The 14,096-nt window shown below is 33.3% G+C and overlaps 1 protein-coding gene across 2 annotated transcripts in view; it reads right to left on the reverse strand.

The window, feature by feature from the left end:
• Nucleotides 1–319: 319 nt before the first annotated feature.
• SPAST (spastin) overlaps nt 320–14,096 on the reverse strand; it is a 64,155-nt gene continuing 50,378 nt past the window's right edge. The window contains exons 13-17 of one of the 2 annotated variants that reach the window (XM_060026866.1): nt 13,644–13,686; nt 12,362–12,441; nt 10,500–10,570; nt 9,110–9,150; nt 320–5,037 (exon numbers count right to left, since the gene is read on the reverse strand). In XM_060026866.1, the coding sequence (XP_059882849.1) occupies nt 4,915–5,037; nt 9,110–9,150; nt 10,500–10,570; nt 12,362–12,441; nt 13,644–13,686 (358 nt within the window). In that variant the 3' untranslated portion in view covers nt 320–4,914. The remainder of the gene's footprint in view (nt 5,038–9,109; nt 9,151–10,499; nt 10,571–12,361; nt 12,442–13,643; nt 13,687–14,096) is intronic. The other variant, XM_060026865.1, reaches the window with a different exon arrangement.

Consider the following 14,096-nt stretch of genomic DNA (forward strand, 5'->3'; position numbering starts at 1 on the left):
CCACACTGTAAATTTTTTTAAAACAACAGATATTCAGAGAAATTAAGAAAACATTATCTTTTATATTTACTGACATATATATCATTTGCAAAGTTCTTAATACCTTCCTGGCGATACAGATTCCTATGGAGGATTACTTTCTGTCAGCCTGAAGAATTTCTTAAAGCATTTCCTATAATGTCAGTCTGCTAACAACAAATTCTCTTAGGTTTTGTACACCTGGAATAGCTTTTATTTTGTCTTACTATTTTGAACATTCTAAGTAGACGCAGAATTTTAGGTTAACTTTTGTTAATTTTTGCACTTTATTTTTTTTAAATTGATGTACAGTTGATTTCCAATGTTGTATTAGTTTCAGGTATACAGCAAAGTGATTCTCATATATATATATATATATATAAAAAAGTTTCTAGATTCTTTTCCATTTTAAGTTATTACAAGATATTGAATATAGTTCCCTGTGCTACACAGTAGGGACTTATCTGTTTTTTATATAGTAGTGTATGATTTTTGCACTTTAAGAATGTCATTCCATCATTTCCTGGATTCCATTGTTTCTGATGAAGTTAGCCACCACTTTTACTGTTTATTCAAGTGTAATGTCATTTCCCCTCTCTGGCTGCTTTTGAGAATTTTTTGATTTGGTTTGGTTTTGTGCATGTGTGTGTGTTTTGCAATACTATGCACCCAGATGTGATCTTTGTTGCATTTATTCTGCTTGGAATTCACTGAACTTCTTGGACCTGTAAGTTGATGTTTTCCAACAATTTTGAGAAAATTTCAGGCATTACTGCTTCAAATATTTCTCTTGCCCCATTCTTTTCCTTTCCTCTCCTTTGGACCTCAAAAGTACCTTACATTAGACTGATACTGTCCCACAGGTCTCAAATCTCTGTTTCTTTTTTTCTCTGTGCTTCAGTTTGATAATTGTACTGGCTGTCTTCCACTTTTCTTTCCTCTGCTTGTGCAGTTTACTGTTAAGCCCATCCAGTGAACATTTAAATTTAGACACTATATGTTTCATTTCAGATTCTAATTTTTAATCACCAGACTTTCCATTTGGTTTTCAGTTTCTATTTCTCTGCCAAAATCCCAATCTATTGATCCACCATTTTTTCCCCTGTAAATTTTTAAATGTATTTTAAAGCTGTTAAAAAATAATTTTGTTAACTCCAACATAGGGTCATCTGTGTATCTGCTTCTATATATTTTCTGTTGATTACGGATCATATAATTTTTCTTTGTATGCTTAAGGTTTATTTTGTACTGGACTTTGTGAATGACATGTTGTAAAGACTCTGGATTTTGTTTTCTTCCAAACAATGTTTTATTCTGGTTAGCTGTTAACTTACTAATGTATAACCTTGATGCTGTGAAAGCCTGATTTTAAGCTTTGTTTCAGTGAGTTTCTTCCCATTTTGCCCAGAGTCCTAAAGTACATCCCTTAGTTTTGGGATGTTGTCCTTCCTCCTAAGCCACGGCCCGTTTTGGGTTTCAATGGGAAACCAGAAGTGTTTACTAAACCCCTCTTATTCGCTCTGTATTCGTCCAGCCGTTGTTACCACTACTCAGTTCCTTGGACTTCAAGTATTGCTTTCTGCTGGGTTCCTTTGAATATCACACTGCACAGGTACAATTTTGGAATCCACCAAGCATTTGAAAAGAATTTGCAAGCAGATTTGGGGGATTAGATCTCTGAAGCTCTCTCCTTTTCAAAATTTCCCTCCTAATTTCAAGCTGTCCTAGAAGCCCCAAATGACTCCTCAGCCCAGCAAGACTGTCACATTCTGCTTGAATTCTATTTCCAAGCACACTGCACAAGCTGGAAATTGCCCTCATGGTAAAAAGCTAGTTAATGTGGATCTCTTCTAGTATATGATTTTGTGCTGTTTTTGCCTGTTTTTGATTGCTTTCTAGAGTCTTCTAATCACAGTTTTTTATACTTTGTTCAGACTTTACATTTTTATTGGCAAGAGAGTCAGTCCAATAAAAGCTATTCGTTCAATACCAGACTGCAACCTCTGAAATCTCAAGAAATTTCAAATAAAAAAATTAAAAGCAAAATAAAGTTTATAATTTATTTCCAATCCATTAGGATAAAAACCCACTTATGCAGCTGAACCTTTTAATTCATTTCTTCTGAAGAAAGGTACAAAAGACCAGAGTAAAACTGAGACAGGCATTTAAAGGAAAACCCTCTGACTCAGAGTCCAAAAGCAAACTGTAAATGGTTCATTCTACCAAAAGAATTAGTTTTTGTACAAAATATAATGAATTTTACACTATACACAAAGACTGCTGTATATTTAATTAAATTAGAATTCTAGTATCTGATTTTCCTCCAATTCTTCCCAAGCACAAAGTATATATGCAAGTCGGAAATCTAATAACCTCAATTGGCAGACTGTCTTAGAATAAGCTTTTACCCTTAAGATATCTGGAAAGACAGTATTGATTCTTTCCCTTGGCTCAAAGTCCAGTACATCAGTAAGTTTTAATTTAGTTTACGAAACTCTGCCATATTTACATGAACAACACACTAACGTTTAATGTTTAAACATTACCTTTTACGAAATAACATGACACAGAGCTCAGTGCAAAATCTACAAGGTCACAATCTAAGCCTAATACTAATTCGGGAAACCTCAGCAACTTCTATCTTTATTGAAAAAGACCAAACCAATCCCTTACACATCCTACTATATAATTATTCTATGTTTATGGCCCTTCCATGAGAGAAACACAGCTTAAAATAAAACTTGGTCATAGTTAAGTCAAAGAAAATAGTTCTGTAGCACTAAGCTCAATTTTAGACCTCATCAGGAAATTAAAGTAACTTCCATACATGGATGGATATTCATACAGTAATATAATTCTGAATCAATGTTTATAACAATATTAATTTGACTTTTATATAACATTTGAAGTCTTTGTTACCTAAAACCTTTCCCAATAAAAAGTGAGCTACATTCAATTATTGCAGATAATTTTATGATAATTTTAAAGGAGTTTATATTTTAAAAGTTGAGTTTAAAGCGCACAGACTTTTAATACGATTGACCAGTTATCCAAGTATCAATAATGTTAATCTTTTTCTAAATGAAAAGAAAAAATGAAATTTTATGAGCTTTATTGAAAATGTTTTAATTTGGGATGTTCCTAATTCTTGTCATCGTGTATATTTCATCATCTGTCATTATCAATATTTTATATTGGATGGTTTAGTGTTTGAGACCTTAGAAAGATACTACTCATGACCTAAAAATATGTATGGTTCTGGCTTAAAAAATTTTTTTTCTATTTATCTCAATCCTCATTTTTATTATCCAGGGAGTTCTATGGTTAGAAGAAACATGATTTAAGTTATGGTTACAGATAGCACATGATCTTAAGAAATCATCTTCTATATTTAGATAAATCTTTAAGATGAGAAAGAGTAAAGTGAAGAAGAATGTATGTCTTCATTATAAAATTCTTATCTAGTGGGGGCAAGTTTTTAACTTTAATATATTCTCTCTAAACCAAAGGTATTTTTCCTAAATGAAAAATATTTGTTACTACTATAAAATTATTATTTCCACCCATGACATTTTACATAAAAGCACCAAAGAAAATTTCTATAAACAAACTTTTAACCAGTAAACTAAGGGCAAATATCTATTTGCCTTTATTACAATATTTAAAAGGCCATGATATGAGTCTCTACTTCCTACAATGACGTTTTTATAATAAAAACCCAGGCATACTTATACAAACAAGAAACAGAATTACTGTACATTTTTGGGGAACAAAAGGCAGCTTAACAGACTAAAACTTTTTAGTTAACAAAGTGAGCACAAGAAACCTATAAAATGTATGCAATGTATAAAAATTCAGTAATTTTTTTTAAAGTTTCACTGGAGGGATTAATAATTATTAAGAATAAAACATGGTAAATCCACTGGCTTGTAATTATCCTGTAAACAGTAAGAAAGTAATAAGCAATAAATTAGAAATGTCTTAGCTCCTAGTACTTCCCTTCTCTTGCACAGAAACCACTTTTACAGCAGTTAAAATTGGCTTTCTTAAATATTAGAATTCTAACAGAAAATAAATTCCATTAGGAATAAGTTAACAGTCTACAATAGATTTCTGACAAATATATTAGAAAAAAAAATACATCAGGTCACAGGAGGACTGATCTACATGTTGTATGACAGAGTGTCTGAAAACGTCAAAATTTCTCCTTCTCCATTTCACTAGATTTGTTTTGTTGCTATCATATTACTTTCTAAATTGTTTGGTAGAAAGGTAATAGAAAAATAAAAAGTGAAAAGGATACATTGTTTAATGTCTGTAGATTTACGAAGAAGAAAAAAACCTTCAAAATACTTTTTTCCTACTACTGTTACATAGGAAAAAGTTTCATTTGGCACACAATTTGTAAAAAGAAAAAAAAAAGAAACAGAGTGTTTGGCATTCCAATCACCCATAATGTAGTAAAGACAACAGTAGGAAAGGAAAATAGGAAAAATTACTATTTTAAGAAAAGATGTCAGAAGACAAACAACCAAAGGCTCTTGTGTCTTCTACCATTCACTGTCTCTGGAATACTTTCATCTGCAACATAATATACAAATTATTATTTACATTATGATTATATTGGTAAAGAAGACCAGAATCAGTTTTTGTTCTGCTCTAACTTACAGTGCCCATCGGGATATCTGTGACCATCAAGGCAAGAAGGCCTTAAACAAAATATTCCATTTGCATTGTATACTTTATTTAAATTTATTTTACGGTTCATCTTCTGGGGTGCACAAATAATTGTAAGACTCTGAAAAGTCCTGTAAACTTAGGCTGAGTTTCTGTAGCAGATAACTATTCATAGAAGATGGTAGGTTTCTCTCTTGGAAAGTAAAACGTTCTGCAGGTTTAAACAGTAGTATCTCCAAAATCCTTGTTCCAACGTATGTATGCTTCTAAGGTTTGAGGACTCACGCTGCGTTTTATCTTTTTTAAGGATTCGGTGAAGTCAGATAATCGAATATTTCTCATCTAGATTAAAAAAAACACACATGACGATAGATGAACACATATGCAATAGTTAACCCAATGATGGATAAAAGTAATGATGCTGTTTATTAATGTTAAAATATATAGAGATGTATTCTTAGAAAATCATGCCAATCATCTTATTTTATATATTATTCTTTATTAGGCAAGTTTGCTATATAAGAAATCCTACCAAAATGCTATACCAATATACTTTCATTTCACGTTTTAGCTCCTAGGTATTAACATTTTAAATCGCAATATTTTTCCATTATAAAAACAAAACATACTCATTACAGAAAATTTGACAAAATACAGACAATCAGAAAAAAGAATCACTCACAATTCCACCGTTCAGATATACAACAACTATTGGCTTATCTCCTTCCAGTTTTTTTTCTGCGTATAGTTCCACGGAATTTTGCACTCTCAAGTCTCACTCACCACAAACACACTCTAGCTAAATTCATGCCAGGTTTATCAGAAAGGAAAGAGGAGTTTACAAGATGTACACAGGACTTTGAAGGAAATATTGCTCTTTAACTACAAGAGCAGTTAAAGAGCTCTTGGAGGAGGCTTATGTCTGAAATTTTCTAATATTAGTATTGCTTATAATACATTTTTATGTCAATTTGGTCTTATATTCTGAGATTTTTAATTGGCTTCAAGAAAGTAAAATAAAACAATACTGAGTTAATAAATACCTAATTTTTACCTAAGGATTTTCAAAAGGCAAAATGGAGTTTGGCACAAGATGACCGGTATTAAAAATTATCACTTATGTATTATCACATGTATATTTTGCTCCCAAATGAGAAGTTAAAGAAAAACTGGAGATAAAACTTCAACAACTGATATTTATCTATATTATTCTTTTTATTACTCTTATAAAACCCAATCTAACTACTTCACATCCTCTCTAATATCAACATAGCATAGATTAAGAAAATCAACTACATTTGTAACTTGTAGCCTAATCTGAAAAATTTGTCAAAATGGAAAAGGATATATTGTTACCATAATCGCTGCATGACCCCTATTTGCTCCTTATTTAACTGTAAAACACACACTGGCTCTTCCTAAAGCCCAAAATTTAGAAGAATGATGAATGTAATGTGAGTATTATCTATGATACTCCTGAATATCTGTTCTTAAGATTAAGGTTTCAAAAGCTTTTGATGAAATTCTAATTTATGTTCATAGTTCGTGTGTGTGTGTGTGTGTGTGTGTGTGTGTGTGTGTGTGTGTGTGTGTATTTCACTGTGGAAAACAGTATGGAGGTTTCTCAGAAAACTAAAACTAGAACTACCATATGACCCAGCAATTCCACACCTGGGTATATATCTGAAAAAAACAAAAACACTAATTTGATAAGATACATGCACCCCAATGTTCATAGCAGCCTTATTTACAATTGCCAAGATATAGAAGCAACCTAAGTATCCATCAACAGATGAATGGATAAAGATATGGTGTGTGTGCGTGTGTGTGTGTGTGTGTGTATAATATATATATATGCACACATATATTATACACACAATGGAATACTACTCAGCCATAAAAAAGTACAAAATTTTGCCATTTGCAGCAACATGTATGGACTTGGAGGATATCATGCTAAGTGAACTAAATGAGACAGAGAAAGACAAATACTGTATGGTATCACTTACATGTGGAATTCAAAAAATACAACAAACTAGTTAATATAACAAAAAAGAAGCAGACTCAGATATAGAGAACAAACTAGTGGTTACCAGCAGGGAGAGGGCGAGAGGGGCAATGTAGGCATGGGGGAGTGGGAGGTACAAACTATCGGGTGTAAGATAGGCTCAAGGATGTATTGTACAACATGGGGTATATAGCCAATATTTTGTAATAACTGTAAATGGAAAGTAACCTTTAAAAGTTATATAGAAAATATGATATTTTAAAGTTACTAAGAGACTAATGTATATTAACAGGAAAAATCAACCGGTAGCTAGTTCAGTAAAGAGGGAAAAATAAATAGCAAAGAAGTCTTATCAAAACAAAATAATAAAAGAACTAATAAAGTTGAACTGGATACAAACTGTGTGCTTTATAAACAAAGTACATTATACTCTGAATTTATAACCAATGATTTTCAGCACTACCTTTTAAAAACACAGAATTCCAACACAATTATTTGAGTTTCTATTCTAATAAACTATAAAAGGCAAATTAGGTATATCTCATCTAAATTTCTGCATATAGACCAGCACCTGATAACACAATTATTAAAATTGTACCGAAGAATGGCTGAAAAAAATTCTAGTATACAATTTTAAAACCAAACTACTTGTGTTTTTCTGTCATCTCATAAATAAGAAAATAGAATGGATTTCCTTGATCTCTATAATAAATTGCCATTATTTAGTATTTATGTATTTTAAAATTATTTAATGGATACCTATGCAGTATTCACTATTGCCAGACTTTTCTAAGTTCTTTAAAAATATTAACTCATAAGCCAGGACTAATGACTAAAAGCTATTATCAAATTATTAATACTAAAATCATTAGGTTAAAAATAAACTTAAACTGAATGAAAGCATACAGTAGAACCAAAAACTATAACACTGTAACCTGACTACACATAATTAGTGGAATGGTCACAAAAGGTACCAGTAATGTTATTTTTTGTAATTCATTCAGTAGTTTTAATTTTAGTATATGGTCTGTCCAAGGGACAAAGACAGAGGCCTAAAATGTCACACAATGGGCCTTTCCTCAACTTTAGGGGGCCAGAGTACATATATGAAATATCAAGTTTACCTGTCCTGAGTCCAAGGTAGGGAGAGTGGTGTGTGGAAAAGAAATAATTCATGCACAATGCTTACTTTCTGGGTAGAAAAGTACTATTAGGTTATGCTATAAGTATAAGAACATTTTAAAAAATCATATATTGATGGGATACTGTAAATAAATTATAACCTTAAGACAGTACTAATACATTTTTAAAAATTAGAAAAATGTGGAATCAAAATTATGAATCAGATAAAAGGGACCTGAAACTTATACTTTAAACATGAATTTTTAAGGTAATAGTAGCTGAACACCAAAGTATATGACATGTGGAATTCTCTGTTCCTAAGCTTCATTCATGTCAAACACACTCCAGGTAAACTAGACTGCTGAAATGGAAAAAGGTGGTTGCAAGAAGTCTGAAGGCTTTCTTAGTAATGTAGTTGGTTAAGCACCATGCACAAGATGCCTGAAGACAACCTCAAATTTACTTGGAAGCCTGAAGAAAAAAGACTGCCAAAATGTACTCATACTCAAGTACATTTATTCTCTATGTTAAGAGTTCACTTGGACAGGACTCTCTGCAATGTAATGTGCAGATCCCCTAGCCAGCCACCAGCCTCTAGCCCATGCCTCTGGGGTTTTTTATTGTTTTTTGTTTGTTTGTTTTGTTTTCAGTTCACATTTGGACTCCACTGGAGTTCTATTCTCTCTTCTGTTCCAAGAATGAAGTCTCTTTGGTTAGTAATGTTTCGGTGCTATCTGAGCTCTGAGAGATAAGTTACATAATTCAAATCTGATTTAAACTGGCTGGTTACATAGTTATGATCATTCCACATATCCAATTCTATATTTTGCTGGCAATTTTTTTCAGAAGAAATGCTTCAGCATCTCATAAGGGGACCTCCCATATTTTTTAAATGTAATGAATTACATTACAATGGAAACTGTATTGCTTTTATAAGGAAGACATAAACATTACTGAAAAACTAACAAAATAGAACATCAAGGGATTAACCTGTTACAAGCTATATTCATAATGTATAAAATCCTCAAGTTGCCTATAATTTTGTTCTGTTTAGTATTTATGTAATATGATTTGACAGAAAATGACTTAATGATTATGTATATTTATTGTGTATTACCAAAGGACACCATAAGAGACTAGTTGGACAGTCCTCCATATTTTGAAATGAAGCAAAATTAACTTTTTCTAGTTTCTAATCAGATAAACTAGAAAAATCCAGACAAAAGATATGTTTTACAATCTAGAGGACCAGAACGAAAAAAAGATAATTGTAAAATAGTATACCTCACTGGCAGACATATTCTTCACTTGTTCTGGTTTCAGTTCTGTAAAATATAAAAGTCACTTACAAAAAAAAGACTTCCAAGTTTAAACTAACGAAGTACAATAATCTAAAAGTATATGTTCAATATAAATCATTATATTAAAAGAGACATACATTAATATTAAGAGCACATACAATTTATAAATGCTTAGAATAATATTCCTTCTTAGGAAGGCATTCAATTTCTTTATATATTGCTCAAGAACAACAGATTCTACAAATTTCATGGTAAACTTAAAATAATACAACTTGTTCTTTATAAAAGGCATTCGTTGTTTTAAGCCAACAACTTTGTTTCAGAGTAACAGCTAAAATATTCTAAAAAATCCACGATTTATACATTAGCTACTGATTCTGAGTCCAGTATCTGAACAAGATTTCATGCCTCCTGCAGAAAGAAAGCTTGACTAAAATGCTTTACCCAGAGTTTCAAACTATATTCTCAAGATTACATTTATTATTCTCTAAAGCAGCAGTTCTTAATCAGTACCCTGTTTCACTGTTAGAGATATGTTCTAGAAGCTGAATGTTCCATGTTCAATTTTACCACCATAGCCAGTAATCTGAGTGCATACCTGAGAGCATCACCCATCCACTGCCCATGCTGCCTGTGGAAGAGTAGCTGAGAACATCTAGTCTAAAGTGATTATCACAGTGAGTTTAATCTAACATAACCTAAAAGTGATAGATGTGGTATTTCAGAGTCAACAAATTACCTTGAATCAAAACAGAGCAATGAATGATATACTTTGCTGCAATTTTTCAAAGATAACATATAATGATAAAAGTTAAAACTTCTATTTATATGTTTCCTTACACACATTAATTTCAAGTCATACTAGAATACTGAAATGAAAAGAACCAAAAAATAGATAAGAAAATCTTCCCTTTATTATTCTTTTCCACTTGCTTTAAAAAGTTCTCATTTTCTTGAGTTTTCTGCTGCTAACCTACTATCAAGAAGCGAAACCTGCTGTCCAGAACAGGGCTCATGGTCCACTCATCCACGGACTGTCTTTGTATTGTCTGTGAGCTAAGAATGGTTTCACAGCTTTTTGTTGTTGTTGGAAAAAAAAAAAAAAAAAAAGAGGAGGATGAGCAGGAGGAGGAGGAGGAGTCAGAAGAAGAGTGAGAAGAAGAAGATGCAACAGAGCATATGTGGCCCATGAGTCTAAAACTATTTTCAGAAAGGTTTGTTGACCCTAAGTCTAGAAACTTTGTATCAAGTTTTCCACTGATATAGTTTTACTGCTTTCTTACTAATAAAAAATACCTCTCAATAGGGACTTCTTAAACTTCTGAAGTGGTCTAATAAACAGTTGTAAATGTTTCAAGCTTTTGTATTCCTACCTCGGATAGGACCCAGTGCTGCATCTTTTGCCAAAGCTGTTAGATCACTTCCTGAGTATCCATCGGTCATTCTGAGAATGGGAAAGAAGAAAGAGCAACTTATTTTCACCTTTGCAGATTTAAATCTCCACAGAATAAGAGAGTAAAACCTAGCTTGCCTTTGTTATCAAGCAGACAGCTATGTGATTTGATTTGAAGGGCAGAGGAAGGCCTACTTGCTAAAAACAAACAGCCGACTGGTTCCTTATAATGCCTCGAATTTTCATTATTAGAACCATTCCTTTGATTAAAGTATACTATATCTCCAGGAGGCTCCATTAAATTGTAAATTTGTGCCCTGGAAAGGTAACATCTATAAGCCATTGCTGGCCAACTGACACATAACCACAATTACTTCTCTATAAGTTAATGAGTCTTTATCTTCACAAAGAGAACTGCCTTGATGAAATGAGGGCCAATCAAGGAAGATTTCTTTAAATGTAGGACAGACAGGGTGAAGGAAGGGTCTGGGATAGAAGACATTGGCAAAAGGAGGCACACCTGAATGGGATGCCACAGTGGAGATCCTGGGCAGCCAAGACACTATCAAAGGGAACTAAGAACTAGGGAGGCAAAGAGGAAGAGGGAAATAAAACAGGGAAAAAAAGCATTTACTTATCATGTACTATGTTAAATAACTGCACAAACATTATTAGCAAAATATTTTATTGGAATTCAAAGAAGGATCTCAGTATTTCCAAGTACTGAATTTATTTTTTCATAGGTATCTGGGAACTCAGAGTTTTTACCAACATAACTAGCTATTCACATGCTTGTTGAACATTTTAAATTACTTTATGAGATTTTTTTCAATGACTAAAATTCATGAGTGTATCTCCTATATTCAGGTTCTACTTAATACACCACTCATAAAAAAAAGCTGAAGAAGTCGAAGTTTAAAAAAATTATGTGGGGCTTCCCTGGTGGCGCAGTGGTTGAGAGTCTGCCTGCCAATGCAGGGGACACGGGTTCGTGCCCCGGTCCAGGAAGATCCCACATGCCGGAGCGGCTGGGCCCGTGAACCATGGCCGCTGAGCCTGCGCTCCGCAACGGGAGAGGCCACAGCAGTGAGAGGTCCGCGTACCAAAAAAAAAAGAAAAAAAAATTATGTGTAAGCAAAATAAGTTTAAGTGAAAATATGTGTTGGTGTAGGCAGATATGAGATGTTTTACATTTTAAAAATTACTTCAGGGCTTCCCTGGTGGCGCAGTGGTTAAGAACCTGCCTGCCAATGCAGGGAACACAGGTTCGAGGGCTGGTCCAGGAAGATCCCACATGCCACGGGGCAACTAAGCCTGTGAGCCTCAACTACTGAGCCTGCGCTCTAGAGCCCATGAGCCACAACTACTGAGCCCGTGTACCACAACTACTGAAGCCCGCGTGCCTAGAGCCCGTGCTCTGCAACAAGAGAAGCCACCGCAATGAGAAGCCCACACACCACAACGAAGAGTAGCCCCCGCTCACCAAAACTAGAGAAAGCCCACATGCAGCAACGAAGACCCAACACAGCCAAAAATAAATAAAATAAATTTATTAAAAATTACTTTAATACCACTTATAAGTTTTAATAAATTTATAAAAAGAATATATACTACCATCATTAGCTGTTTAGGTCATGTCTTCTAGAGGATCTAGAAACTAAAATTTAGACACCATATATATAAGAAAATGAGATGAGAGAAGGTAAAGGAAGTAGAGAATGAAACAATAAGAAGTTTTCTGATAGATAAATTACTCATTTCATACATGAGCTTACTTTAAAGAAAACAAAAAGAATTCTTAAAAAAAAACAACTGCAAGATAGACTAAATCAAATTACTCACCTAGCAAGTTGTGCTAGTTCTTTTTGGGTCAATGGGCTTCCTTGTTTACATAATAGATTTTTTAATAAAAGTAGTCGTGTCTGAAAAGAAATTTTAAAGAATTATCAGTCCTAAGAATTGGCTTAATAAAATATCCAGGATTTAGGAACTGAATGATCTTATACAAACCACTCTACCTCTTAGAGCCTCACACATATATCTGTTAAAATAACAATTTTTTGAGAGTTCCTGAAAGAGTTAAAAACAATCCAAATAAAACACTAAGAAAGTAGCTGCTGTTACTACCAAGGATGCTAAGGGTCTGAGCTAGACACCACAATTTAAAAAAAAAAGTTTTATAGAGATATGAATTCATGTAACATGGAATCTCACCCTTTTGAAGTGTATAATTCAATGACTTTTAGTAAGTTTAGAATTGTGCAACCATCACCATAATCCAGTTTTAGAACATTTCTATCACCCCAAAAAGTTCACTTGTGCCTGTTTGCAGTTAATCCCGACTTCCACCCACAGCCTTACCTAATCACTATCTACTTTGTTTCCAGAAGTGAGCCTTTTCTAGACATTTCATAAAAATGGAATCATATGATAGGAAATCTTTTGCATCTGGCATCTTTATTTAGTATGTTTTTGAGGTTCATCCATATTATGGTATGTGTAAGTAGCTCATTCCTTTTATTGCTAAACAGTATTCCATTAAATGGATATACCACATTTTTATATCCTTTCACCAACTGATGACTTTTTTTTAAAGGATTTTTAAATATTTATTTATTTATTTATTTTTGTCTGTGTTGGGTCTTCATTGCTGCGTGTGGGCCTTCTCTAGTTGCGGCGAGCAGGGGCTATTCTTCGTTGTGGTGTGTGGGCTTCCCATTGCGGTGGCTTCTCTTGTTGCGGAGCACGGGGTCTACTTAGTTGCTCTGCAGCATGTGGGATCTTCCCAGACCAGGGCTCGAACCTGTGTCCCCTTCACTGGCAGGTGGATTCAGGCCACCAGGGAAGCCTGAAGACTATTTTAGATTCTCTGTAGTTCTTGGCTATTATTTATAATGCTGTTATAAAAATTCTTGTACATGTCTGTGTAGACATATGTTTTCATTTCTCTTGGGTAGATTCTTAGGAATGAAGTTTTGGGGTCTTACAGTAAGTTTTCTGTTTATCTTTTTAAGAAACCACCAAACTTTTCCAATGCAGCGGTACCATGCACTGGAAGACTTAATACTGTCAAGATGGTAGTTCTTGTTTCTGCCTTAAAAAAAATTCAAACACAGATACATACCTCCTCATTTGGCAAAGACACATATACCCGTTTGGTGAAACGCCTAAAAAAAGGATTCAAGCCATCTCAGAAATACAGTTTTGAATTTACAGATAATTCAGTTCAAGTAGCACATAACAAGAACAAAGCTTTAAATATAATGCTGAAGGCATTTGAATACATTTTAGTAGTTATCAGTATAAAAGTTACTCTTTTAAAATATTCTAGTTAAATATATAAAATAGATAACTAATAAGGACCTACTGCATAGCACAGGTAACACTACCCAATACTCTGTCATGATCTATATGGGAAAATAATCTAAAAAAGAGTGGATATATGTATAACTGATTCACTTTGCTATACACTTGAAACTAACACAAAATTGTAAATCAAATATACTCCAATAAAGAGTTAAAAAAATTCTAGTTAATGTTTAAAAATCCTTAATTCAATATTGTCAGAATTAAATTA

This window comes from Delphinus delphis, chromosome 12 (genome assembly GCF_949987515.2).
Source record: "Delphinus delphis chromosome 12, mDelDel1.2, whole genome shotgun sequence".
In the NCBI taxonomy this organism is placed as follows: domain Eukaryota; kingdom Metazoa; phylum Chordata; class Mammalia; order Artiodactyla; family Delphinidae; genus Delphinus; species Delphinus delphis.